Source organism: Theileria annulata, chromosome 1, assembly GCF_000003225.4.
Source record: "Theileria annulata chromosome 1, complete sequence, *** SEQUENCING IN PROGRESS ***".
Classification (NCBI taxonomy): Eukaryota; Apicomplexa; class Aconoidasida; order Piroplasmida; family Theileriidae; genus Theileria; species Theileria annulata.
In genome coordinates this window covers 1,322,690-1,350,334 of record NC_011129.2, presented here as the reverse complement: position 1 = coordinate 1,350,334, position 27,645 = coordinate 1,322,690, and the positions used below count along the sequence as shown (strand labels likewise).

The following is a 27,645-nucleotide window of genomic DNA, read 5'->3' as shown; positions in this document are numbered from 1 at the left end:
ATATATAATAGGGTAAATATATTTTGGAATAATCGATGATATATGGTTTATAAAATTTGGTTATATATATGTGATTTTGAATAAGATTAATCTAAAATTGTTAATTCCCCATCCAGATCTATAAAACTATATTATTATAATAATAAAAATATGATTTCATAAATGGTTCGATTTAATACTTTATGTATTTTTTATGGACTAGTTATTTATTATATAAGGATTGTGTCTTCAAATGTATTAGATTTGAATAATTTAGATAATCCAAAATTTTATACAATGAGAATTGTTGAACAAGGAGTAACTAAGATTATGATATTATCTACACCAGAAAATAAGATAACTGAAATACGTAGAGGTAGACTTTTGATCTGGAGTCTAGATCCCGGTGAATATGTTAAATGTGTTACCGTCTTTATATTTCATTGGTCCGGTAAAGTACTCATAAATTTCGAAATTGAAAATCCAAGAAGAACCGATATGTATTATCTACATAAATATTATTCACATTTCAAATATATCAGTAAAAGGGAATTTGAAGAAGAATATAGAACATTGTTATTGATTGAGAAAGAATTAGAATCTGAAATACGAAAACATAAATCTATAGGTGAAACAGATCTTGGTTTTAAACCTACAAAACTTAGAAGACTTATAGGAAAAATAAAGCATAGCGAAGAACCAACTAAACATACACAACCTACAGAACTAGAAACTACAGAACCAGAAGATTTAGATCCAGAAACTATTCATTTTGAAGTTTCATCAGATGATGAAGAAGAGAAACCACTTGATCTGAGTATTAAACATAAATCTAAAACTACAGAAGCTGAACAGATAGAAACTACTGAATCAGAAGAAATAGATCCAGAAACTATTAAAGTGGAAGTAGGATCAGATGATGAAGATACTTGTGAGGAAGAACTCACGAAACAAGAAAGAAAAGATCAACTAATGGATAAATTAAAGAAGATGATAAAACAAAGAATAAAAGAAAAGTCTAAACATACACAAGAGTTAGATCCAGAAACTACTGAAATGGAACTAGAATCAGATGAAGAAGAGAAACCACTTGATCTGAGTACTAAACAAGATAGAAAACAGGTAATGGATAAATTAAAGAAGATGATAAAACAAAGAATAAAAGAAAAGACTAAACATACACAAGAGTTAGATCCAGAAACTACAGAACCAGAAGATTTAGAAACTTCAGAACCAGAAGATTTAGATCCAGAAACTATTCCAGTAGAACTAGAATCAGATGAAGAAGAACTTGAGTTACCAGAACCACTTGATCTGAGTATTAAACATAAATCTAAAACTATTGAACCAGAAGAGGTAGAAACTACAGAACCAGAAGAGTTAGATCCAGAAACTATTCCAGTGGATATAGAATCAGATGAAGAAGATGAGTAAGAACCTCAATCACACGCAAAAATTAATTAATTAATCTTTCATTTTTTTATCTAATAAATAATATATTAACTTAAAAATTTATTACCTGAGAAAATCAGTTAGATCTAATTGTTTTAATAAGCCATAACTTATATATAATATGCAAGATCAAACAACTTATTGAGAACTAAAACATATTAATAAAATTAAATATTTAAATTTTGTGTAAAAAATAATTTAGCTTGGATAATGAACATATTGATTCTAAATTTAAGAAGTTTGATAAATATATACAATAAAAATATTAGTATCAATATATATACATGATGAATAATAAAAAATAAGCAAAAGACTTTATTTAAATTAACCATAAAATAATTATATTTATATTAAATGTAATAGAGATCTATATACAGAAAATATTTAAAAATATGAAAAATGTGTAATATTAGATGAAATAAATGTTAATTTAGAGTTTTGTTTTGTAAAATATAAGGAAATTAAATATAGGTTGTAATAATTAACGATAAATATATGGGAATAATATTGTGTGTGCTAATGCACGAAATCAAATCCAATAATTCGTTAATTCCCCATCCAAATAATTAATAATATCCAATCCTAATAATAGATTTATGATTTGATAAATGGTTCGAGTTAATACTTTATGTCTTTTTTATACACTAATTATTTATTGTATAAAGATTGTATCTTCAAACGAGTTAGAAATTAATCAAATAGGGGAGTCGGGATGTAGAATAGTAACTGTGGTTCATGACGGGGTGGCAAGGGTTTTGATATATCCATCGATACAGAAACCTATTAGGTTGATTCGAGATTTAAATAATGTCATATGGATGGGTCACCCAGAAGAGTCACTGAGATGCCTCACTATTATTACTTTCAGTTGGTCTGTAAAAGCAATTTTATTTATTGAGGTTAGTAATGCTGTTAGCATTGATGTTTTTTTCTTACGGAAACATATGAATTGGTATAAAAATATAACAAGGAAAGAATGCAAACTTGAATATCGGTGCTTTGTTGATATTGCCAAAGATCATTTAGAAAAAACCGGAGAAGCTATAAAGCCACAACTACCTTTTATAGTACCTGAAAAACTTCCAAAAACTAAACCCAAAAAAGAGAAAAAACGTGAATATCCATTTGAAATGGATGATACTGAAGAACCTGCTAAAAAGAAGATACCAACACATACAGAGCTAGAACCAGAAACAATTCCAGTGGAAATTGAGTCAGATGATGAAGAAGATGAAGTTGATGTATTAAATGTATCAAGACCTGACGAATCAGATGAACAAAGTGAACAAAATGATTAAAAATCCAAATCAAGTGATTAAGATGTAACAAATAATAGTTCTCTTCCAGTCATTAACAAAAAAGTTAACAGCTTATAGGGAACGTAAATTAGAATAGTTTATTTAAATGAACTGTTCATGATACTTATGATCCAAACTGAAGGTAAAATAAGGACATTTTAAGCTAAAATTTAGTTGAAAAGAGTCTAAATTAAGGGTTAAATTAGGATATGATTCAAATTAAGGAAAATATTAATAAACTAATACTACACTGATCTTAAAATACTTAAATCAACACTAGGTAAAATCATAGATTAAACTAAAATTAAGACAAATTAATAATAGTTAAAGGAAAAATACCAATAAATTGAAGAAAGGTTGGATTGACAAAGTGTAATAGATTGATTGATGTTGAAAAATGAGCTAAAAAATTACGTATCTTGATCTAACGATAAAAGTCATGATATTTAGATCTATAAAAGTCATGATATTTGGATCAGCGAAAGTAATAATATTTAGATCTGTAAATTCATAATATTCGGATCTATAAAAATTACGAAAAAGAGGAAGAATAAAATGCTAAAATATGGTAAGGGCATCGATAATGTTATCATCTTGTCTATATATATGGTATTCTAGTTTAAAAATCTGGTCTGGATAATGAATCTAAATTATTATTTAATTCCCCATCCAGATCTATCAGTAATTTTATAAGATTTAGTAATTTATGAAGGATTTGAAAATGGTTGTATTGAAAGGAGTGAGCCTCCTATGTCTCATAACTCTGTGCAACATCAACCTCTCAACTGAAGTCTATATAGACATTAACGATTTAGAGGGGAAGGGTTTTAAAATTTTAAGATATACCAAAGAAAATATGAAAAAAACAATTATTTACTCAACAGACAATCTGCCTATAACAGGCGCATTGGATAAAGGAACTATAATTTGGTACGATTACCTGAGCGAAGATTGCGAAAAGATAGTCGTAACCGAATTTGACAACTCCAACGAAGTACTAGTAGCAGTGGATCTCAAAAAACCAATGTTCGATAAAACAAAATATTATATAAAACAAGAGGGTGAGTATGTGAGAACGCCTCAAAAGGAGTTCAAACACAAAATGTTAGTTCTAGTCGAAAAGCAAGAACAAGGAGCTGAAAAAACCTTTGAAGTTAATGTTGAAAAAGCCTCAACAAGTAAAAAACCTGTAAAACGGAAGAAAACACAAATCCAAATCCAGGCTAAGCCTAAGGGTAAAAAAAGGAAAAAAACAGCCACAAAAACAATAAAAAAACGAACTAAAGAAGATTCTGAAACCAAAATTTCTTCAAGTCCTGAATGTGAATCAAAAAGTGATAAATTACGTTCTAAAATAGATGAATCAATTCATGAAATTGATGATTTAACTTCTGATTCTAGATCTGAAAGTGCTCATTCAAGCTCCAAAATTGAAAAGTCCAGTAGTTATTTTACTTCTGAATGTCAAAAATCATCTTCTAAAATTTCTGATTCTAGTTCTAAAGTTAAGTTGCAAGATGGTTCTGAAATTAATTTAACAGACGCTTCAAGTGGTTTATTGAGTGATATACCGAGTGTTATGACCTCCGACAGGTCCGTTACGCCGGTTATAACCCCAATTCCAACACCATCTCAAGCGGTTCTTGAGGCTTCAGAACACGAATTTGAGCCTGAAATTATCCCAATAGAAATATTATCGGATAGTGATATGGATGTTGATGAACCTGAAAATACTCAAATTAAATCTGATGCCATCACTCAAACTGATATAAAAAGGACTAAAATTGGTGAAACTCAAACTGACTCCCACATGGATAGATCAACAGATGAAAAGAAATTAGAAGCTGTTGAATTAGAAAGAAAGAGTTCAATAATGGCTGAGGGTGGTTCTCATGGCAAGTTTGTTCCATTGAAGAGGAGGGCATTTCCAACAGACTTATATCACCAGGATTCTAGTTTGGAGTTTGAGATTAGAAGGAGGCTTAGGAGCTCAAAAGGGCCAAAAATGGCTGAAAAAACTCGATCCACATACCTGAGGACTAAAAACATTTTAGACATCCTAAACCCCAAAAATAACCCCCGCATATCTTGTCATTATGAAATTAATGACGGAATTACTTCAATGTTAGTAAGGGTAAAAGGGGATAAAGTGGTAAATTACATTGTTGAAGGTAAACACATTATTCACAGGTCGACAAATGGGAAGTTATTATCTTTAACGGTATTTTCACTTTCGGGGGAGATGAAATTATTGGAAATTATAATGGAGGAATCGAATGGAAATTACGTAAGACATTACAAGAGAGGAGTTATTTTTTGGGTGGATTCAGATGCAGATTCATTTGAACAATCTTATTTAGAGCTTAAAAGTGAGATTAAACATATTTCAGATGTTGTTTTGGACATTAGTGTTGAAACTGATGATGACATATTTTACTGCAGAAGTAGTGAACAAAATGGAATTTATAATTTGGTTTATTACCCTAAAGCTGGGTACCATTTGAAGAAAATCAAATGCGTTTCTACTTTAGTATGGAGTTCTGAGACGAGAAGATGTCTTTCTACAGTTTTAACAATGGATAAAAATGATATCATCAGACTAATTAAGCTGGAATTACTCGATCCAACTGATAACAATATTAGTGAGTTGCATTTTTTCTGGTCAAATGGTGTTTTCATGTTAGTTTCTGAAAGTTTATACCAAGAAATTTTGGAAACTGAGTTAACAGATTATTCTCAAATAGACTATGATTCTGATGATTCTGATTATTTTCATGATCCAAGTCCTATTAAACAGTCTAAACCAACTCACATCGAATCTGAGTCAACCCAGACAATTAAAATAAGTAAGCCTAGTGAAACTACTAAACCAGAAGAGATAGAAACTACTAAACCAGCAGAGTTAGAACCAGAAAATATTCCAGTGGAACTAGAATCAGATGATGAACCAATTGATCTGAGTATTAAACAAAACTCTATAAGTACTGAATCAGCATCGGAAGAAATAGATCCAGAAACTACTGAAATGGAAGTAGGATTATATAATGACGTAGAGAAACCAATTGATCTGAGTATTAAAGATAAATCTATAACTACTGGACCTACTGAATTACAAGCAGAAACTATTCCAGTGCAAGTAGAATCAGATGATGAGGAAATTGATGTAGTAAATGTATCAGAAGAAGAAATCGATAGTGTAACTGAACAGACTTGTGTAGAAAGTGATAAAGATAAAGAAGTAAATGTTAAAATCCCGCCTCTTAGACCTATACCTATCAGGCCAATTCCATCAATACCATCCACAATTCCATCAATACAATCCACTATTCCTCCTATTCCTCCTACTTTTATTTTTTCCAGTACTCATACTGGTGCTCAAGAAATGCATGAAGAAAGGAGTCCAGAATTACCCGAGAAAAGTGATAAAAAAGGGGAGAAACATAAAAAATTTGGAAAGACTAAGACACCTGAGAAGCCCAAGGTACAGGATGCGAAAGGTAGCTCTGTAATTACTGCTAAACCCACTGCTAGTATTTATATTGATAGCGATAATGATAGCAGAATTGAGGAAGGTGGTATGATTAGTGAAGAAACAATTAGTGTTAGTAGTGAAAGTGATGATGAAGATTTTACGATTCAAACGTTAGTATATCCTAATGCGTTAATGGATATGGATATATTGGAAAATAAACGGTTTATTGAAGAGGAACACGTGGGAATTAAATGCAGAACATTTTATCCTGAATATGGACTCGGGTTTAAGAGTATTTTGGCCAAGGGTCATAGAATTTGGTACGGATGGTACTATGAGTTTAGTAATTTTGTAAGAATTTACGAACCTGAGGGAGGACCTATTCTCGGCCTTTTTAGGACAATCAAAATAAAACCATTTAAAATCAAAAAATGTTACTTTGTAGAATTATACAATGGGAAATGGGCAATCACTAATGAACAAAATTTCAAAATGCTTATTCAACAATATGTCAAATCGGACTCAGATAATGAAGAGAATAATAACAATTAAATATAAATTGAACCTAATTAATTTAAAACAAGACTTTAAAACAGTAATATCTAAATTAATGTAAAATTAAAAATGAAATGAGGTTGGTTGTGTAATTTAAAAATTTGATGAATAGAGGTTAATTTCCTCAAGATTCCAACCAATTTACAACAACACATTTAAATGATAAGAGGAAAATACTAGCATAATTAAGGATTAAGTTAAAAAATGTGTAAAAACGATCCCCATATGCATTAACGATAAAAATCGCATGTTGAAGCGTTATAATATGTTTTAACTTAATATATGTTTACACATCACGTTTTAATAATATTTTTAGCAGGAATTTTGTGTAAAAGCGGGAATGTGTGGGCAGAGGACTTGGACCTAAACTCTCCATTAAACTCGGGATTCTCAGTCAATACCACAACCAATAATGGGTTAATATACACTGAAATCTCCTCTAACACTGAGAAATACATATCTAGGGTCAAGAACACGCTTGATACTCTCTGGGAAGAGAAAGAAGGTCAGATTTGCATGGGCGTTACCCTAGTTTCAAGCCCTAAGCTTGACGATACTTTGGTGTTGATTGAAGTTCTAACAAGTGACGGTTTCGTAAATTCTTATTACAAGAAAATGGGAAATCTATACCTTCAAATTGTAGAAGGTGAATATAATAAAAAAATTAGAGATATGGAAATTGTATCCACTGATAACACTACACAACAGGGAACTGATTCTAAGGATACTAGTAGTAAGGATACTGAGGATAGTACCAGTAATTTGGGTAGCAATTTGGAAGCTAATACCCAAAATACTCACAAATCAGATAATAAAAGTAGAAATGTAAGTGAATTAGATGTTCCCAGTAGAAGAATTTTGAACATATTGGGGTTGGATAGTAATGACAGAATTTCATATGAATATGAAATAAATGATGGTATTCCCTGTTTAATAGTTGAGGTTTTAAAGCCTAAGAATAAGCGTATTACTGCGGTTTCAGAGAACGAAGTTTTGATATGGGTGGGTTCCGATTCTGAGCGTTTATTAACTCTTTCAGCGCACTCATTTTACGGCGATTACAGGCTCGTAGAGGTTATTTATACCTCTTCTGAACAGTCTGATAACTTCTCCAATTACTATAAGAAATATGATAATCAGTGGCTCCAATGTGATTCTCAGGAGTTTGAGAACACCTACATGGACATGAAAAACAAAATTGAGATTGTCGGATCTGTCGTTCTTGACGTTTCAGCTCCCCCCAATTTGGAAGAGTTTTACCTCAAACACGAGACCTCAGACCTTCTTCAGGCCACAACTTTCTTCCCTCTCACAGGTTATCATTTAAAACAAGTTGTTGATAAAGATAAACAAGTTTGGAAATCTGATTCCAAACGGTCTACTGCTGTCACACTTATCACTAGTATAAGTTCTGATTTAACAGTTAATATGTTAAAAATTGAGATTACTAATGATCGGAAGGACTCTTTTAAGTATTTCATGAAGGACAATTCTGGAAATTACACCTCAATTAACAAGGACACTTATAACAAAATTATCAAAGACCCTCAATCACACTTCAATCAACTCAATGGTCAAGTTTTAAATTCTGACTCCACTCACTTTGATACTTTAAGTTCTGAAACGCCAAAACCTTCAAATAGTTCAAATCTCCGTAAGGTGGGAATGGAATTGGACATAATGAATCATGATTTGAACTATGTATTAGTCGATACCCGTAAAGGTGTTGAGTTTAGAACCTTTACGCCCTATAATGGTTTGGTTTTTACTTCAATTAAATATCTCTCAAACATTATTTGGAAGGCACAAAATGGTCAAAGCTCGACTTTTGTAAGGGTTTTCTTTCCCTCGGGAACACCCAGACTCGGGTTCGTCAATATCAACATCGACCCCTCAACTGATAATAGTGTTAATGGTTTTAAGAGTGGGAATTCTGATATAGTAACTAGTTATTTTGTGGATGATTACGGGACTTGGAAGTTTGTTGATTTTGAAACCTTTTCAACTCATTTTGACTTTTACTCAAACAATGCAGTACCAACACCTGATTCTTCAGCTGAATCGCAGGTTCAATGCCCTTTAAAGGAAGCCGATCCTCTCAGCTTCTTCATTTTCGATATTAACACTGATCAAAATCCTTGATATAGATTTTTAAATGTAGTTTTTTTAAAGTAATTTTACCTGAATGCAGCCTATTGAATTTTAAATGTTTATTTCTTTAAAGGTTTAAAATATACCTGTTTTATTTTCTGTTAAATACTCATATACTCAAAAACATCAAATTAAGTTTTTTAAACTAACTTTAAACGTAAATTACGATAATTTATAATTAAAAATTGAATTACACATTAGTTATGTTAACCTTACAATCTTATAATATGGTACTTGTGGTAATAAATCTTATTTAGAAATTAAAGATAATGATAAAAGAGGACCTTCAATTTAGTTGATTTACACGGGTTAAAATAGAGCTTAAGCGCCTTTCCGCTCTGCAATACCACACCCATACTTTCGCCTTCCATAAATGCGCAATCCAATATCTTTTCCTTATTCATCGGTCTACACATCAATATTCAATGTCTAGTATTTAAGTTTTAGTGACAATTCAATTAATATATATAACTTAAACATAATCCAAAGCACTGTTTATCTCTTTAAATAGTATAAATTATACTAGTTGGCTTACTTGTATGAGCAAATGTATGGGAAAGATTGTAATAGCATAATGGTCTTATTTACTACTTTATTGCAGAATTTATCACGACAGCAACTTGTTGCGGGGTTAATTATGGAATATTTATACATTTTGAAGTACTTTCCCACTTCCGAATCATCATTATTAATATCAACAATACACGAATTTGCGAAGTTTATTTTACGGTTTAGGTTCCCAAATTCACAATCTCTAACTGCTTCGTGGTCTATTTCATACACATATAGTTTAGGTCGGTCGGTCACTACTGCTAACCATCTTGAATCTTTATCGATCACACATCTTGTAACTCGACCGAAGCGATTTGTTTTTCGAAACACTTGGATCAGTTCTCCTGATAAAGTATCAAACAGCTTTATAAAGCGTCCTTCTTGAGAGCTAGTGGCCATAAGATATCCGTTAGGACTCAGGGTAACAGCTGTAATATCACTCCTATGCAACTTCATCTTTAGCACTACTTTATTATAACTTCCAACTTCTTCTCCAGATTCCAAAATTTCATTCAGGTAAAAACTTTCCATGGACTCTACATTATTTTCGCTCCTTGGTTCTTGTGAAAAAAGTTCATCTTCATCTGAAAATGACGACTTTTTAGGCAGTTTGGTATATAATTGGACAACGACTGTACCTCTCAATTTACCTATTCCGTCATTAATCACCATTATATATAATAGCATAGTAATATATAATTGAGTTGGTGTTGTTAATTATGATTTTAGAACAATTGTCATATAGTTACTAAATAACTAACTACTAGGGGTTATAGGTACTCTCTATAGGTATATAAATAGTGGTATAATAACTAAGGGAACCCCTTTTGGGGTCGGTGTGTACAAGCACCTTAATGGAGAATACCTGGATGAGCGATAATGTTTAAAGTTTTAGAACTTGAAGTAGAAACCATACCAAATAAGTTATATATAGTTGCTGAGCAATCCACTAGACTCACATCACTCATTTGATACACATACACTCGGTATTTCAACACCACGACCAACCTATAATAATTTTTGAGTCCAGACATATTATGTACTTATTATATTGGTGAAAATAAGCAAATAGCACTTTTAAGTGATTAACTATAAAACTAAGTCATCAGCCGTACTAAATAACTGAGGGATTAAATAAGGTAATAGTGGGAATCACCCACCGTGACGAGATACATATCATGCATAAGTTTAATATTGAGAATTGAATCATTGAAAACAAGCTGAACAACTTCAACATGTTTTTTGTCATCCCAAACTGTAACAACGTTTTGTTTCCAAGGTTTGATGAAACGGTGTACTGATCTCATTGCGCCTTTACGAATGTCGTAATACTCTCCATTCCCAACCAAAGCCAACAAATTTGACCTGTACAACATCTCTGCGATTCCAATACTTCCGACATTCTTATTACGCAAATCTAACACATAATTATAATACTATCTATTGGTATTTAATTATTAAATTCTGTAAAACATAATTCCAACTTGTAAAATAAACATATTAGGTTAAAATTCCTAAATAACTTTGGTAACTGGATAACTAAGGTAGTTGGTGGCTGGAATCACTCAGCGTGACGGCGCATTACCTCGATCACAAGTGATTACTAATGGATTGGTATTTAGGATTTTGAATCCATGATCATTAGCCACACATATACAAGTTCCATCCTGATTAAATCTAGCATCATTAAATGACATTTTAAACGCCTTTCATCTCAATCTTAGTTCCTCAAAATAGTGTTATTTTCTCCTCGATTTACTATTATTTTATACTTTTATGGTAAATTTTATATTGTTTTACAATTGTTACTAATTATTTTACAGTTTTTCAAAATAATTTGAAGATGTGTAAATTCTAGCCTAAAAAATGGTATTACGATATCCTGGTCAAAAATATTATATATAGATGTTTCAACAATATTATTGATAAATTATAAACAATTGCTCATAATGAGTAAATAAAAAAATAAATATTTTTTTTTAAGTGAGTTGAAAAGGTGACAATTGATGTTGTAGATGGAGTCTGGTTTTGAGCCAGAGTGCCATGGTGTTTAGTGATGGGCTATTGACTTGATTGAATTTAGGGCACAGATGTGAAAAAACCTTGTCAATATACTTTAGATCTTCTGTGTTCAATTCGCAATATTTTGGTAAATGATCTCGAACTCGTTCGTCGTCCCATGAAAATCCATTAAAAGATTCTAGCATCCCTTTTTTATCTCCATCCGCAACTGAATTTATAAATTTATTTATCTTCTCCAGATCATTCAACAAATTAGGCAAATATCCTGAACTCATTTTCACGTCAACACTATTATTTACACTATCTCTAATTCCATTTAAAATATTATTTTTATTTTTTAACCATTAATTTAGTGTTATTTTAAATGAATAAATTAAATTAAAAAACTAATTTTAAACTATAAATAGTGTTGATAATGTCGACAATTGGGTAAATTAATAGAAAGGGGTGGAATTGAGAAAGCTGTGAAAAAATGGATGGCGAGATAAAGTTGATGGATTTGATAGATACTGTGAATGGTATGAACGACGTAGAGAGTGTGAAGTCTTACTGTTTATCTATAATTTCAACTTTACAGAAGGAGTTACAGAATAGGAAATCGAGTCTTTGTGACATTCGTCTTCTTGGAGATTCTCATGAAAAAGCCATTGAAAATAATGAAATTTTAGAGTTAAAGGCAAAACTGGATAAATATAGCACTGAAAATACAAAACTTAAAGAACAACTCAACACCAAACAATTCTCATCTCAATCGTATCCTTCTCATATCAATCACATATACACCTTCATTTTAGTTATATTTTAGCTATAATTTAGACTATTATAATTAATATATTATAATACTTTATATTGTTAATTCTACAGTATTGAGGTTAAAATTGATGTATAGTGTTTTGGGGAGATATTTGATTGATAAGGTTCGTTTACTGAAGGTTGAAAATGAAGAATTATCAAAGGCTTTATTGGAAAATCACATTCAGCCTTTATTTATCGAATTAAATAAAGAAAAAGAACTCAACAAATTAATGGAAAAGAGATTGAAGTATCTCCATCAGGGTGTTTGCTCACACTGAAACATTACCTATCTACGGAGCTATTTAGTTATATACTCTACAGTAGTTAGCTATACAGTTATTTAACTCTTAATAATTTCCTAATTATTTGACTAATCATACTATTAACTATATTAGTATATTATGTTATAGAGAATTACACGTATTGAATGTGAAATTACGTAAAGATAACAGTTATCTATCACACAAATCAAGCGACTCTTCTGATTCCAACGTACCCTTTACTTATTTCTATCTATCATCTTTTTTACTTTTAAAATACATTATCACTATCTACCTCTAGTTACAAGTTAAATATACATTAAAAAATATATCTAAAAATAACTAGAAGAAAAAATAAATCCAAAATTGATCGGGTTAAGGAAATAAATTTTCCTCACTCAATCAATTTGCTACCTATCCTTAACTACCTAATCTACTCCTTAACTATACTTAATTATGTAATATCCCTTTACTGGAGTATTTAAGACTACTATTTGCTATTTTGATAACCAAGTCTCATATGGTTATAGAGAAAGAGAGAAGAATCAACGCGTAAGAGTACGAGAGATCGCTCATCATCATATTCACGTAATAATAGTCGGTCAAAACGTTCGCTATCACCTAAGCGAAGGAGTTCTTCCACAGCTAAAAGTTCCTCACCCAAGAGGAAGGAACGTTCCTCTAGACCCTCACCTTATTCCAAACCTTCTGATAAACAATCCAGTTATCGCAGTAATAATTCAAACGATAAATCAAAATCAAAACACAATAAATCACACCATTGATAAAACCAATTGTTTTAACAGCTTCGCATCATTATCTTATTTTTTGTTAATTTTAATTTCATTTAATTTAACTAAATAACAGTGTTTAAGTAATCTGTTTCGACATTACTTTGATTTGTTTAATATGGTGTTGTCGTAGTGTGTATGGACATATAATACTATGATAATTTGACCAAATTTATATAATTTCAGCCGATTCCACTTTCTTTCTTTCTATTAATTAATTATTTTCAAATTTGGCTAATTTTACATGATTTTAATTTTCCATAACTATAATGGTAATATATGAGAGTAATTTCAAGTATAGTACTCCTGATAAAATTTGTGAATGGATTAGCTGTGAGTTTTTATTACTTCTAACATTACTTCAGCCTTTACTTGAAGTCAACCAACCCCCTTATACCCTTATCAACGTCAACCTCGAACACAACTCCAACATCGACACAATCTCACGTACTTCCTTACTCACTATCCTACTTACTATATTCTTTCAACTCCTAATTTTCCATACTCAATACCTAATACATTATTTACTTATTTTAATTAAATTTTCTTAAAAATTTCTAATTTTGAAAATGTTTAGGTATTGGAATGGACGAAAGAGTTTGTTGCAAAAAAGAAATTAATTTGACTTGTAGAATTCCAAACAAATCAACTTCAACATTCATCAAGTACTAACTAACTATTCAATTACTAATATATATAATTAATATTGTTTTAACTTAGTTGATTGTTAACTAAACAATAGTTAATGCACCAATAACTCCGTAACATGTTCGTAGGAGGAGAAAAAAAACAAGTTAGAAGAAAAGTACAAAAATTTAAAAAAAACTCAAGAAGATCTATACAACAAAATTGTCCTACAATAACTCAACATTTTTCTTAAATTAGTAATTATAAATTGTAATAGAGGAAGAATTGATGTTCTTAAGCTTGTTACTGCTTAATAAAAGGATAAAGGCTTCAACTTTGAGAATTCGGTTACCTAAGGTTGGCCTTTCTGATGACACCAAACACATTAAGCACTCTCTTCGCAATATTTATAAACAACTCACGCCTGACAATATACCCGTCGGTCGAGCTAATAAACTTCATAACAGTGAAAAATTTCAAAATAACTCAATAAACTCAAATTCTTATCCTCCTGCTGATACCACTGAAAATCCCATCAACACCACTTCTAATACTCTAGATAATATCAATGCTACCACTAGTGTTAGGATCAGTGAGGAACATGTTGTTCCCTATAATATTATAGTTGATAGGAGGAATAAGTACCACAAGAGGCTTTGGCAGAGCATGAAAAGACGTGATTTACTCTCATTTGAGCGTCTAATTAAGGAATTTCGGTACCTTTTACTAATTTAATATTATTTTTAGCAATTCTGGCATTGAATTTAACTGCACCTCCTACACTCTTATTTTCAACGGATTTCTCATGTTTTATAAGAAACAATCATTACAGCAGTTGCGAGCAGTATCTCCTTTACGGTGCTTGGTACACCGTTATACCATAAGTGGTTCCTTTAGTTATTTACAGTAGTTATCCTAGTTATCTACAGTAGTTAGTCCCCTTTCAGGGATTAGTTATTTATACCCCTTACGGGGATTAGTTACCGTTTGAGCAAGCTCCGTAACGGAGTTAATTATTTTTTCCAAAAATTTTCTAATTGTTGTATGTAGTTAATAGAGGAAATGAAAAGTAATGGGATCCACCCTGCATTAATCCGATTTTTATCAGTATTTTCAACAATAAATTACTTTTCTCTAGAGATTAATGTGCGCTTACTTGGAAATGGCCCACCTCAACTCTATACCGCTCACTCACAATTGGCTCTCCATCACTCGTTCCTCATGGCTCGTCTCTTATCTCATGAATACCAAATCCTAATCTCATACCCTTGTACAAATTTACCCAAATTTATGAAAAAGTTATAAATTAATAAACTAAATGTATAATTGTAGAAAATTAAATAAGATCTAGGAAAAGTAAATTTTCATGTTGGAATGTGGAGTAGAGGTGCCTCCGTATAATTCTTCTGGTGGAGCCCAAGTCCACTGTCGAGTACTCCCTGACGGAATGTACGACTGCGACGCAAAGCTGTTTTGCGGTGTTAAAATGGTTAGGCAATGAGATTTTTTCGAGCAGGTTACGGGACTCGCCTGACAGTCTGCAAAACAGTATCGTAAAAATCCTCGTCACGAACGACACTACGTGTTCATTTTCACTGGCTTCCTCATTCAATCTCACCACATAATTATTGCACAATCTACACATGGTTACATCTTGTTTTTGGGTATTTAATACCATAACTGTATATTTAATTGTATAAAATAATTTTAAAATTGTAAAAATGACTAATTGGGTTACATGTTGAGTAGTTTGGCCTTTAGTGTATCGGAATCGATAATTTTGCTGATGAGGAATGCGATAAGATCCGACATTTTAAGACCTGAGTCCAAATCACCATTATTCATACAGATCTTCAACATCTAATAGAAACCATTAGTTACCACAATATCTACTTATATCTGATAGAGTTTTATCTAAGTAGTACAGTAGGGGTATAAGGAACCCCTTTGGGGCTATTGGTAGGATAACTAAGGACCCCTCCGGGGTTTAGGGAACCCATTTCAGGGGGAATATCTAAGTCGGTGTGACCAAGCACCGTAACGTACTTGTTGAAAGAGTACAATAGTTTCTGAATCGTTGGGATTGAATTTCTTCCAAAGGGCTTCAAAGGCTTCTGAACTACATAGGCTCTCAAACTCCTTGGTTATACTCATCATCTCATCTATATTACTCTTATCTAAAAACAAATTACATCCACAGTAAAGTTTTTATACCCGTTAGGGTATATATAACCAATGTTGATAAGGGAATAACTAAAGGACCCCGGGAGGGGATAAATAACTAGAATAACTATATAGTCCCTTCTGGGGGTTAGTGATTGGAGCTGCTGGAGCAAGCACCGTAACGGAGCACCGTAACGTACCTGAAACAGTTGAACCTGTATATACACCATTAACAAGTGAATCTATAGCCATTTGTCTTTTATCCAACAGAAATTGAGTATAGTGTCGATTAACTTGCAACCCGGCAGTAATGTACTTTCCCTCGACACTGTTGATAGTACCGGTAAGCTGTTCCTGCTCCACCTGCTTGTGTATTTGTGACACTGAGGTCGCCTTTTCCTTAAATAACTTTAACTTCCAATTTCTTCTCCTCAAATCAATTAAATCTTGAATCTTGAAGTTTATTCTCGTCGGGTACTTTCCACTATTTCTCAACTGTATCAATATTCCTGTATACTCATCCAACATCTGTACTCCTCCGGGTATTTGCTCCACTGTATATCCTATCGTTGTCAACAATTCCACAAAACATTCCAACAAATTCATTGGCGGCTCTGCACCAAACTCCGATAAGGTGTCACTAACACCATTACTAATATCAACATTATCAGTACTAGTATCAGTACCAGTAGTTGTAGTGGTGGTATTGGTATTAGTAATTTGTGTATTATTGGAAGAATTTTCTTCAGTAACGGTGTCAGGTCCATTAGTACTAGTACCAGTAACCTCTGTACTATCCTGACTACTACTGGTACCATTCACAGTATTGTTAGTACTAGTACCCTCAGCACTCTTATCAGTGGTATCAGTAGTACCTTCAGTACCATTAGTTGTAGTGGTGGTGGGAACTACACGCCTTGAAGAGTATAAAAGTGTATTTGAAATGCGTTTGAGAATATTAATGGAAAGAATTTTACGTAGGAACAATTCACCCATGAATCTAATAGAGCCAAGAATAACAGATTTGTCAAGCGAGGAGTTGGAGTTGATTTGTTCAAAAGAGTCTTGGCACTTGTTTAACAAGCTCTTGTGAAACAAAGTTGTTTTATTCCCAAGATCCAAAACGTCATTATAGGAATATCTTAGCAAAAACGCCACATCGGCGTACATGTCTGCGTATTCAAGCTCAGTAGTACCCTTTTCATGTAACAACTCCACCAACACTTCCACTTCTTCTCTCAAACTCATTTCTCTATACAACGTCACAATCTTTTCTGAAACCACTAAAAAGTTCTCCACCGTCAATTTATTCAATAATGTGCGAATTGATCTCTTCAGCTGGTCCAATTTACTCATTCTACCATTCACACTGTTTAGAGTGCCACTACCGGTGCTGACTATGGTTGCGGTATTATTGGAGATATCGCGCCATTGTGATTTTTTGGGCTTTTTACGAATAACATAGTTGTGTGGAACCAATTTAAAGGTACCCAGATCTTCAAATTCTAAATTAAACACACTAAATGATAGCCTTATCAAGTTATCAACTGAGTAATCGAATTCTTGCTTTTCAACATTTGAGGATTCTACATCCACCACCACACTCACTCCATTCACATCTTCCATCACGGTATCCACCGAATCCTCTTCAATATTAGTATCCTCACCACTAGCATTAGCAGTAATTAATGTAATATCCTCAGGAGTAGTACTATAAGTATCAACAAAAATAGGGTCAGCAACTTTAGTACTAGTATTTTCCTCACTCACACCAGTAACAATATTTACATTTTCCTCATCAGTATGAGTATCTTCAGTGGGTACATTGTAAATTTTACGTGAATGTGATTTAGAGTGTGAGTTAGGTGTGGAAATGTTCGGGTTTGGGTGAAGCTCAGAGAGCGTGAGTATCATCTCAGCCGGATTTATGGCCTTATTCTTTATCTTATTCTTCGGCCTCGATTGGACTGAGATTAATAGAATCGGAGGCACCATTTGTGTTGGCGTGTTATCTTGCCAATCTATACTCTCAACTTCCTTCACATCGTTCATTCCATTCATTCCATTAACCATGGTACCACTGGTGACCAAATTAACAGCACTAGGGATGTTAAGATCATTATTGACTAAGTCAACAGCACTAGGAATATTATTAAGATCATTGTTAACTAGATCAACGGTACTGGGAATATTATTAAGATCACTCGTAACCAAGTCAACGGTACTGGGAATCGTAGTATTCTGAATACTAGTATCATTACTACTAGAAATATCCAAGTTGTTGATATTGTTAAATTCCTCACTTATCTCCCGCATAACATTTTCCATGCTATCGATACTCTCCATACTCTCTAGGGTATTATTATTTTCAGCAGTTGTGGTATCCACAGTAACTGTATTAGTAGAGCTATTGGTATGGGTGGTAGTGGTATTAGTGTTGTTGACAGTTGATGAATTAATAACTTCGCCAGTGTGTGGATTCAATATTTGTAATGCTGAACTCTGCCTATTCTTCAGTAAACCAATTTTACTAATGATACTATTACTAACATTATTACTCGCCACTCCATTATTCAACACACTATTACTATTCATACTATTAAGAGTACTAGTGTTAATTACTGAGTTACTAGTATTATTAACATTAGCACCATATGCGGTAGATGCATTAGTATTATATTGTGCTGGATAATATTTATTAAAATTTCCAAAAGTATATGAGTGCGTAGGATAGTTTGGTGCGCCATAGTTGTTAGTATAATTAGCGGTTGAATAATTTGGACCAGTGTAATTATTGGCATAGTTTGGGCTAGCGTAATGTGAGTAATACGGACTATTGTGATATGAATTGTTATAATTTTTCATTGATTTACGTCTAGACCTCATATTATTTCTTCTCTTTACTACATCATTTTCTACATTTCTACCATCACCAGCAGTACTATTACTACTACTGGTATTCTTAGTAGTGACAGTACTACTATTATTAGTATCTGTAGTATCTATAGTAGTAGTGTTAGGAGGGATTTCTGTAGAAGTATTAATGTTATCTCCTGAAACAGAGTTATTTAATGTATTATCCATTTCATCAACCCTCTCAACTGCTGAGATATCAGCAGGTATCTGATTTTCCTCACCATCCGTATTATTATTAGTAGTAGTATTTGTATTATCCTCTATAATATCTTGTGAGTTATCAGATGGAGTAACCACTTGCTGTGATGTATCACTGGTATTTGATATGGATTTGGAGTTACGTCTAAATAATCTCATCATCTTTGCAAACACAAAACAGTATCAAAAATATAAATCAAGTTAACAATATTTATCCAAAAATTTCCGAAAATCTAAGCTTAAGAATTCTAATTTAGCAGCAACAATTGTTAAATTATATTTAAAGTCATTAATTCATATTTTAACCCTTAATAAACCAACAGTATATTGTTATTATACTATAATTAATATATATGAATGCATATAAGGGGTAATAATTGTAATGGAGAGAGTAAAATTGGTAGTGGACTGAGTGGTAGCTGGGTTCCATTACATTGAGAATAACATAAACCCCCAAAATTACTCTACAGAGAAACGAAATTTATAAATTTACATTAACATCATAATAATACAAATAGAATATTATTTATTAACATAATTCATCTTCATTACTCCCCACACCTCTTCTATTCCTACTCATCTCATCACTTCATTATTATATGTCATTATTACTGTCCTAATATTGTATTATTATTCCATTGTCACCCTACTATGTTTTATTATTTATTCATTATAACACAATCAACTCTCAACATTCTTTATTCATTACCAAAATTATTGTATTATGTATATTATATAGTAATTATAGTAGTTCTAGGATCTATTGTTCCTAGAGAAGTTTCTTACTGCTCCTCTTTTATCCACTTATTCTTAACTAACTACTATTAATTATAGATTAGTATGTTGAGTATAATATTGGTAGGACATTAATTTTGGTATTGATGTAGTATTGGATACATGATTTTAAATACGTATTGGATCTCTTGTGGAGATTTACAGCCTGTGATGATAACATTTCCAGAAACAAAAATTAACAAAACGGCTTCCGATTCTTCGTTGATACGACATCTATACACTAATCCTATACCAAATGTTATATAGTATGGTTTTTATAATTAGCTATATAATTGTGAATTCTTGGGAGGATATAATTAGCCCTGGAGGTATATAACTAAGGAACTATATAGAAGAACCCTTTTGGGGGCTAAGAAACCACTTTCAGGGGTTAAGAAACCCCTTTCGGGGATAACTAACTAATAGTAAATCAATCAGTGTGACCAAGCACCGTAACGTACCAGCAAAAAATTCTGGTTCATAATTACATAAATCTTTATGTTCTTGTGAGAATACTTCAAGTCGGATTGGAACATTACAACTGAAAGTAGCAATTATATTCTCGATTTTAAAATTATTAAACTTCAAATCTAAACCAGTCTCCTTCCTAATCATCTTCGCCATTCTTTTACCTCCCAATTTTGCATCTTCTATTGTCTTACTACCTATTATACTATTAACACCAAAGTATTATCTAGGTTTTTTAAAATAATTAAGTATATAACTATGTACTCCCGTAGGGACTATCTGCCGTTGGACTAAACAGCGTAATGAGATACCAGTAATAATAATACGTCCAGTTCTGAAAATTAAACCGGTACACTTTGGATTTTGCATTCTTAAAACTAAAGCATTAAACTTCCTTGGATTATATTCTGCATTTCTTGTTGATATTGCAATCTCCCTCAAGTCCAATTCCTCACCCAAATGAACCGATGCCACTATATTCTGGACAACAGGTATACTCAGGTCTATAATCATCATTATACCAAGTCACTAATTTAGTATATAAAACTATGATTAAGGAAGGTTAATTCTATAAATAGTAATTTTGGAATTAAATGTACAAAATTGATCTAGGTGGAAATTAGGGAGGAAAATTATTTCCACAAACAGCCAAATTTGCTATTATAACTAATATTAGACTAATTTTAACCACAAATATATGAATAAATGATTGTTAGATTGCAAATAATATAGTAACTATGGGTAACTAGTTGAGAAAATACTGTTGAATGGAAGTTGTTGTAGTTTATTTAAGACTTGTGGGTTACTGGTATCGATATTGAGCAGTAACAAGTCCTTTTCAGACGTTTCTGGCTCACTACCCTCATCATTCTTATTCATCCTAATATTCTACCACTTTTCACCAATATTCTATATTATTCACGAATATTCTATAGTGACAATATAATATTATTATATTTTCAGGTAATCTATTGGTAAAAAATGAAAGGTAAAATTAAGAAAAGAAAATATTTTACATATTAATTAATTTAGAAATTATTTTTAACTAAATTCTTCAAGATTCCCCCATTCCATATTCTTGTACTCATTAATACTATTCATACTATTTTTAATTGTTATTTAACCCTAAGATTGATAATTAATTAATAGATATATATATTTGAGGGGTTTGAGCTTGTAATGGATTTGAGGTGTTTGTGTAACTGTGATGCTTGTAACAGTGTTTTGGTAAATTTTGGCCATGTTATAATATTATGTGATATACCCATTTCATTACTATTATCTTATAATAGTGAATTGATCTACTCAAAGTTCAATTGTGACGCTATTAATATTATTTTGATTACAAACGTTAAATCATTTCTTGGATTAAATTTATTAAATGAATTCTTTAACTTATCTTCCACACATGTTATTACCACTTCTCCTATCTACTCCATTTCTAGCCTACTCAACAATACCACAAACACTAATAATAATCTGACTGGATTTATTAATGTAAACACTAGTACTAGAGTTAAAAAATTAATAAATAATGTTAAGGAAAAAAACTTTAATCCTCAATATAAATTACATATAATTTCATTTAATCAATTTTTAACTTTAATTACCACTATCAATACCACCAATGCTGGTACTAGCACTGATTCTAGTGACGCGATTGATATGGATTCTGAGGATATGGCAGTGGAGATGGAAATCGTTGGATACAGTAATGGATATAATTTTGGAGGCTGTAACTATATGCTAAGGCATGGTAATGTAACTGAGAAATTATTTATAATATCAAAATCTAGTCTCAAAAGTGATATTTACAAGTCTTTTAATCTTAATATTTTTAAACACACTAACCCCAATGATTTCATACTGTTCCTTAATACTATTCATACTCCAAATCAACGTATGCTCATATGTATAATTATATAGTTAATAGATAATTCTAGAATAATTATGCTAAAAATTTATACATTTATTTATATATTAATAAAGCTGTAGAGGATTCTGTGGTAGAAAATAAGGTGGTTGAATTAGTGGATAAAATAATGAGTGGTAATATAATACTAATGATGGATATATTAGACGACTGCTTGATCGAAATATTACTAGAATTATGTAGTAGAATCGACTCAATGCAACAACAGCATCGCTATGTATACTGTGTTGGAACTGGTGTTGAGGAGTTATTTGACTTTTACAACAAGAGTTGTGAATGGGTTAATGAGTCAAGAGCCGAGAACACTATGGACCCCAATGACCCAAATTCACCGTTTCCAGAAATCACCAATTTGATACAAAATAACATTTTATTAATCGCAAATCATATGAAAGATATTGTTAACGTTTTTAAATCTCCATCAATCACCTTCCTATTTCATCCCTACTCATATCCAGTTAGTGATATCCCTAATATGCATAATAATGTAGAAACTGCTAATGGTTTACAAATATCTAATATAAATAAAGTATACGTAATCAATAAAAATACTAATAGTATGGAGTGTATAAAAATTGTTAGAGAAAATGATTTAAACCAGATAATACAAGAGTTTGAAAATAGAAAAGGTAAAATAATAAATTTAGACGAAATAACTTTGCAAGAGAACTTTACTTTGGAAGAGAATTTTAATAATTTTGGTTTAACGAAATTGAGAATTCCAATTACTAACCATATAAAATTTAAGCAAATTAATCCAAATATTAGTGTCACTAAGTGTAAAATGACTGATGGAGTATTAATGGGATGTGATGAGGGGTTTGAAATACCATTTGGAAATGTACGAGTAGAAAAGGTTTTAGAGGAGTTAAAGAGGGTTTACAATGAGATTCTTCCTGAGGAACAAATGAATAAGGAATTATTGATTAAAGGGAAGAATTTTGAGTTGACGGTAGATGAGTTGAGGAATGAGATTTTGATTACTACCACTAACCCTAATGATCTAAAAACTCTAAACAAAGTTATACTTAATCTATTTAAACACTATTCATATGTATATATAATTAATTAATTTATTATTAATTATAGTTAATTTGGAATTAATAGTGTACAGTGAAAAATTAAATTAACGTTTGATTTTGAATTTGTTATAATTATTATATGAGATTCCTTTTAGTTTAACAACTTTAATATATCCTTGAGAGAAGGATTTCATTAAATCCCTTTTAGGCTTAAAATATTTATTATAGTCAGATTCCACTAATTCATCAGTAAAGTAACGGGGTTTGGCCCTTTTGAGGGAATTAACGGAGGTGTTGTAAAAATTAACAAGGAAGTTATAGGAATTAAAAAATTTGTTTAAAAAAGTACCGGAATTGAATTTGTTAAAAAAAATTACCATTAAATAGAGTAAAAATTTGTGAGGTGTATTTTAGGTGATAAAATAAATTAATTATCATTTTGTTAATTTTGGAATAATTTTAATAAAGTGAAGGGAATAGATAGGGATGGGTCGGAAGAGTAGGAAGTCTTGTACCATAAAGCCTTTTTGTTTTTTTTGTCTCCGTGAATTTCATAATGAAAAAGTGCTCATCCAGCACCAGAAAGCCAAACATTTCAAATGTCCAGAATGCAATCGTAAACTTGAAACTGCCAATGGCCTATTAGTTCATCTACAACAGGTACTTCTACCACGATACTATTTTTTACCAGTTATTTATATACCTTTACTTATATTACCCAAGTTAATGTAATTATTACAACCTCTTTGATATTCATTTTACAATTTTTAATTAATTTTTGGTATCTAAGTAGTTATAGTAGCAATTGAGAGGAGAGAGGAGAATTTATTTTCTCTAACCTGATCAATTTTGGGATTTTAATTCCAAATTCACTATTTTTAGAATTATTTTCCAATAATTTTAGCTAGTTTTATATATCCAAACAATATTCGATTGTATAATGAACCCCTATTGGGGTATATAGGTACATAAATCGACATTGAATAGAGTACCCAATTCATTAGAGGGTCGTGATAACATAACTTCAACAATTCAGGGCATGAACGGCGTTCCAGTTGATATCATAGAAGAACACCGATTACAACATTACACGAAACTCAACAACATCAACAAACAAAAACAACAACGAATTAATTGGACACAAATTCAGTTACCCAATTCTTTCACTCCCATCGCTCCTATTAATACACTCTACAACAATGCTGCTGCTATTCCCACTGTTACTAACACAACTGCTACAGCGACCACAAGTACAGTTGACACAAATAAAGTCGAGAGTGAGAATGTAGTGACTGGTAATAAGTTATTAATATTGGATGCCTACGGCTTACCAATACAACAGGAAAAACCTGATAAAGACACTGTTAGTACTAAATTACACATCAAACCATTTTTGACCATTAATCACTCGACCACTAACACACTTAACACTGTTAATGGTATTAATACACAGAACCCAGTTGTTAGTGTGAACAATACTAATGGTGTTGACGTCATGAATGTGAGTAATAAATTTGAGAGTGGGTGGGACGTGAAGAGTGCTAAAACTGAAGAGAACATGAAGGAAGAGAAGGTGATATACTATAAAGTTACGGGTTCAAAACCTTTACCAATACCACTGCCATCAATTCCAAACACCAAACTCTCATACTCTACCGACGAAGTATTTTTACACTCTAGTTACATATATTTTGTTCCATTAGTTATTGTATAGTTAATGATGCAAAATGGCTTTAGGTTTCAATAGAGGAACTACGTGCAAAATATAAATATAACTGGGTTGAATCTTAAAATTTTAATTCAAAACATTTAATTTGATGTTTTCTTTACTATACTACTCATTATATACTATTATGTATATGTATACTCGTAATTTAGGGTTTTATTAAGTAGTTAAGTGTAAACTCGTGAATTAGGGTTTATAGTAGATATATTATGCTAATTCAACTATATTTATATTTTTTAAAGTGTTTTAGTGGTGTTTCTGGACCATTGAACTCCATTAAATGTACAAGTTATGAACTGATTCCTGCTAACAATTATCACCCGGTTGTTCCCTTGGTATATCACCGAGACTGGGAACGGTTCGTCTGGTTCCCTTCGCCATGCCAAACCCAAACTCGTCTCCACAGTATTTACACATCCATCCTTATCTATCATCTCTACGAACCCATTCTCAATCTCAAATATACCGTCAATCATGTCATTCACAGTATTTACGGAGTTAATTGACTCACCACTAATATCACTATTAGTGGAATTGTAACAGTTGATATTTAGAGGTATGAGTTTATTTTGCTTGAAAGACAGAGCCAAGGTATTATTTTTAAGGTTGAAAAGCAGTTTAATAGGATAACCACAGAAAGGACTCACCCAGTAACTCCAAAGTATTTGGTCCTTATAAATTACCTCAGAACAAACACAACCAAACATTATAGCGAACGTTAGATCTTTTAACTCATTACTACAGTTTGAAAAAGTGAATTTCTTGTTATCCAAACTAATGAACGTTAATTTCTCAACGTCATATCTTAAATTTGTGATATTGTTCCAATCTTTATCATTACCAAATTTACAACATAACACCGGCTTACCATCCACTAGTTCAGCCTTGTACTCCAATTTCTCCTCCAGCATCTATAACTTACGGCATTTTATTCTTAATTCATGTTGACAGCTGATTGGTAGGGTTAATTCACTCTTACACATTTGCTATGTGAATCAATTAAACATCTTAATTCCCATTTATTTCACCTCTTGCAAACATTTTAAGTGTTAATGACCAATTATTTTATTTTACAAATATTATAGGTAAATTCTCCTCAACTGATTCTCGAATTAAATGCAAAAACACCCTGTAAGTTTATCTATGAATCAAAAACTCTTAGATATACTGAATAAGTGTGTATGGATATATACTACATTAGAGTTTGGATGTTTTGAGCACTAATTTCTCCACTTCCTAAACAAAATTAAACCCAAGAAAAATTACTTTCGTTATCGACTCAACGCTATTATTTGCGTTGACGCTATGATGCAAGTTTTCGTTATTATAATACTCAACCAGTGGTGCAGTTTCCTTTTTGTACACTTCCAAACGCTTCCTAATAATATCAGGGCTATCGTCTTTTCTCGTTATCAATGGTTCTCCTGTGAGATCATCTTTACCTTCTTCCTTCGGCGGTTTAAACACTTTATGGTATACGCGATTTGAGCCTGGGTGAACTAGGCGTCCCACTACTCGCTTCTCTATCACCTCATCGGAGGCATTAAATGAAAACACTCCATTCAACTTCTTTCCAACACTTTTCAACAATTTCCCCAACTACATCCACATCATTATTTATTTATTTATATACTAACTACATTTGGGTAACTTTCATGGTTTACAATTAACGTTAAGATTACAAAATTTAGAATAACTAGAGATAACTATGTATGAAAATACATCTTTAGCTTGTGATATGTTTCTCGGATATCCATCGAGAAGGAATCCGCGTCTGCATTTGGGGGAATTAATTCTTTCTTGGACAAGACTTAGTGTTAAATCGTCTGGAACTAATAGACCCTTGTCAATGAACTCTTTAGCCTATCATAAATATTCCTTACATTGTTGAATAAGTTACAATTTTATGAAAAATATCTGGTTCACTTAACGGAACATAATTAGGAAATCGTAAATAATGTAGTGTTGCAAGGTAGAAATAACTAGTGTAGGAGCTAGTAGTGTAGAGCAAGCACACTAATGATTACCTTAAGACCAAGTGGTGTGCCGGATTTAATGGCCTCACGGAATAAGTCGCCGGTTGATACATGACAGTAGCAGTGACTATTCTTCAATATATGTGATTGAGTTCCCTATTCAAATAATTATACTTCTAACTATATATCTCAGAAGTTAGCTAACAAACTGATTTCAGGAGTTAAAAATTATAAGTAACTATATAGTTGGGTGGAGAAATACCTTCCCGGATCCTGGTGGTCCTAGGAAGACGAAATTGCCTTGTGGTTTCCCGAGGCAGTTATATCTGCGTTTGAGTTCTGAGAGTAAATCAGTCGTTTCGTAGTCTTCCAGGTTTGCCATTTCCCAAATTCGAAAATATCAATAATTTCACAAATCAAATAAACAAAACAAATTAATTAAAGCAAATTAACTTTCAAAATATATGAATTATTGTTAATTTACTGAATTTGTACAAATTGGTAGAATCTGTGAA

General features: G+C 31.8%; 15 protein-coding genes across 15 annotated transcripts, besides 6 other annotated features; 8 read left to right on the top strand and 7 right to left on the bottom strand.

Moving 5' to 3' along the window:
- Positions 1-162: 162 nt before the first annotated feature.
- On the top strand, positions 163-1,413 carry TA03125 (Tash1-like protein, putative; the record flags this gene model as incomplete). The annotated part of the gene is made up of 1 exon (XM_949073.1): positions 163-1,413. The coding sequence occupies one exon, from the start codon at positions 163-165 to the stop codon at positions 1,411-1,413; it is 1,251 nt and encodes a 416-aa protein (XP_954166.1).
- Positions 1,414-2,039: 626 nt separating this feature from the next.
- Positions 2,040-2,108: a sequence feature (Signal peptide predicted for TA03120 by SignalP 2.0 HMM (Signal peptide probability 0.874, signal anchor probability 0.060) with cleavage site probability 0.793 between residues 23 and 24).
- On the top strand, positions 2,040-2,729 carry TA03120 (Tash-like protein, putative; the record flags this gene model as incomplete). Its single annotated transcript, XM_949072.1, has 1 exon — positions 2,040-2,729. The coding sequence occupies one exon, from the start codon at positions 2,040-2,042 to the stop codon at positions 2,727-2,729; it is 690 nt and encodes a 229-aa protein (XP_954165.1).
- Positions 2,730-3,435: 706 nt separating this feature from the next.
- Positions 3,436-3,513: a sequence feature (Signal peptide predicted for TA03115 by SignalP 2.0 HMM (Signal peptide probability 0.860, signal anchor probability 0.006) with cleavage site probability 0.615 between residues 26 and 27).
- On the top strand, positions 3,436-6,753 carry TA03115 (Tash-like protein, putative; the record flags this gene model as incomplete). The annotated part of the gene is made up of 1 exon (XM_949071.1): positions 3,436-6,753. One exon carries the CDS (start codon positions 3,436-3,438, stop codon positions 6,751-6,753), a length of 3,318 nt encoding a protein of 1,105 aa, XP_954164.1.
- A 285-nt stretch (positions 6,754-7,038) lies between these two features.
- Positions 7,039-7,107: a sequence feature (Signal peptide predicted for TA03110 by SignalP 2.0 HMM (Signal peptide probability 0.996, signal anchor probability 0.000) with cleavage site probability 0.928 between residues 23 and 24).
- Positions 7,039-8,898, top strand: TA03110 (Tash-like protein, putative; the record flags this gene model as incomplete). Its single annotated transcript, XM_949070.1, has 1 exon — positions 7,039-8,898. One exon carries the CDS (start codon positions 7,039-7,041, stop codon positions 8,896-8,898), a length of 1,860 nt encoding a protein of 619 aa, XP_954163.1.
- Positions 8,899-9,167: 269 nt separating this feature from the next.
- TA03105 (uncharacterized protein) lies at positions 9,168-9,323 on the bottom strand (the record flags this gene model as incomplete). Its single annotated transcript, XM_949069.1, has 1 exon — positions 9,168-9,323. One exon carries the CDS (start codon positions 9,321-9,323, stop codon positions 9,168-9,170), a length of 156 nt encoding a protein of 51 aa, XP_954162.1.
- A 115-nt stretch (positions 9,324-9,438) lies between these two features.
- On the bottom strand, positions 9,439-11,156 carry TA03100 (uncharacterized protein; the record flags this gene model as incomplete). The annotated part of the gene is made up of 4 exons (XM_949068.1): positions 9,439-10,109; positions 10,325-10,501; positions 10,616-10,876; positions 11,045-11,156. The coding sequence occupies 4 exons, from the start codon at positions 11,154-11,156 to the stop codon at positions 9,439-9,441; spliced, it is 1,221 nt and encodes a 406-aa protein (XP_954161.1).
- A 282-nt stretch (positions 11,157-11,438) lies between these two features.
- Positions 11,439-11,756, bottom strand: TA03095 (uncharacterized protein; the record flags this gene model as incomplete). Its single annotated transcript, XM_949067.1, has 1 exon — positions 11,439-11,756. One exon carries the CDS (start codon positions 11,754-11,756, stop codon positions 11,439-11,441), a length of 318 nt encoding a protein of 105 aa, XP_954160.1.
- Positions 11,757-11,953: 197 nt separating this feature from the next.
- On the top strand, positions 11,954-13,321 carry TA03090 (uncharacterized protein; the record flags this gene model as incomplete). The annotated part of the gene is made up of 5 exons (XM_949066.1): positions 11,954-12,234; positions 12,371-12,523; positions 12,687-12,768; positions 12,917-12,994; positions 13,067-13,321. 5 exons carry the CDS (start codon positions 11,954-11,956, stop codon positions 13,319-13,321), a joined length of 849 nt encoding a protein of 282 aa, XP_954159.1.
- Positions 13,322-13,596: 275 nt separating this feature from the next.
- TA03085 (uncharacterized protein) lies at positions 13,597-15,259 on the top strand (the record flags this gene model as incomplete). Its single annotated transcript, XM_949065.1, has 6 exons — positions 13,597-13,774; positions 13,905-13,924; positions 13,960-13,992; positions 14,234-14,670; positions 14,702-14,860; positions 15,025-15,259. 6 exons carry the CDS (start codon positions 13,597-13,599, stop codon positions 15,257-15,259), a joined length of 1,062 nt encoding a protein of 353 aa, XP_954158.1.
- A 31-nt stretch (positions 15,260-15,290) lies between these two features.
- Positions 15,291-19,393, bottom strand: TA03080 (uncharacterized protein; the record flags this gene model as incomplete). Its single annotated transcript, XM_949064.1, has 4 exons — positions 15,291-15,591; positions 15,693-15,814; positions 16,001-16,131; positions 16,246-19,393. The coding sequence occupies 4 exons, from the start codon at positions 19,391-19,393 to the stop codon at positions 15,291-15,293; spliced, it is 3,702 nt and encodes a 1,233-aa protein (XP_954157.1).
- Positions 19,394-20,097: 704 nt separating this feature from the next.
- On the bottom strand, positions 20,098-21,352 carry TA03075 (transcription initiation factor (TBP); the record flags this gene model as incomplete). The annotated part of the gene is made up of 4 exons (XM_949063.1): positions 20,098-20,252; positions 20,467-20,670; positions 20,785-20,976; positions 21,235-21,352. 4 exons carry the CDS (start codon positions 21,350-21,352, stop codon positions 20,098-20,100), a joined length of 669 nt encoding a protein of 222 aa, XP_954156.1.
- Positions 21,353-21,652: 300 nt separating this feature from the next.
- On the top strand, positions 21,653-23,478 carry TA03070 (uncharacterized protein; the record flags this gene model as incomplete). Its single annotated transcript, XM_949062.1, has 3 exons — positions 21,653-22,229; positions 22,270-22,373; positions 22,417-23,478. 3 exons carry the CDS (start codon positions 21,653-21,655, stop codon positions 23,476-23,478), a joined length of 1,743 nt encoding a protein of 580 aa, XP_954155.1.
- Positions 21,686-21,754: a sequence feature (3 probable transmembrane helices predicted for TA03070 by TMHMM2.0 at aa 12-34, 49-71 and 201-223).
- Positions 21,797-21,865: a sequence feature (3 probable transmembrane helices predicted for TA03070 by TMHMM2.0 at aa 12-34, 49-71 and 201-223).
- Positions 22,293-22,361: a sequence feature (3 probable transmembrane helices predicted for TA03070 by TMHMM2.0 at aa 12-34, 49-71 and 201-223).
- Positions 23,479-23,914: 436 nt separating the features above from the next.
- On the top strand, positions 23,915-25,142 carry TA03065 (uncharacterized protein; the record flags this gene model as incomplete). Its single annotated transcript, XM_949061.1, has 2 exons — positions 23,915-24,088; positions 24,393-25,142. The coding sequence occupies 2 exons, from the start codon at positions 23,915-23,917 to the stop codon at positions 25,140-25,142; spliced, it is 924 nt and encodes a 307-aa protein (XP_954154.1).
- A 248-nt stretch (positions 25,143-25,390) lies between these two features.
- Positions 25,391-26,065, bottom strand: TA03060 (SfiI-subtelomeric fragment related protein family member, putative; the record flags this gene model as incomplete). Its single annotated transcript, XM_949060.1, has 1 exon — positions 25,391-26,065. One exon carries the CDS (start codon positions 26,063-26,065, stop codon positions 25,391-25,393), a length of 675 nt encoding a protein of 224 aa, XP_954153.1.
- Positions 26,066-26,390: 325 nt separating this feature from the next.
- Positions 26,391-27,512, bottom strand: TA03055 (adenylate kinase, putative; the record flags this gene model as incomplete). The annotated part of the gene is made up of 4 exons (XM_949059.1): positions 26,391-26,753; positions 26,877-27,017; positions 27,182-27,286; positions 27,393-27,512. The coding sequence occupies 4 exons, from the start codon at positions 27,510-27,512 to the stop codon at positions 26,391-26,393; spliced, it is 729 nt and encodes a 242-aa protein (XP_954152.1).
- Positions 27,513-27,645: the final 133 nt, after the last annotated feature.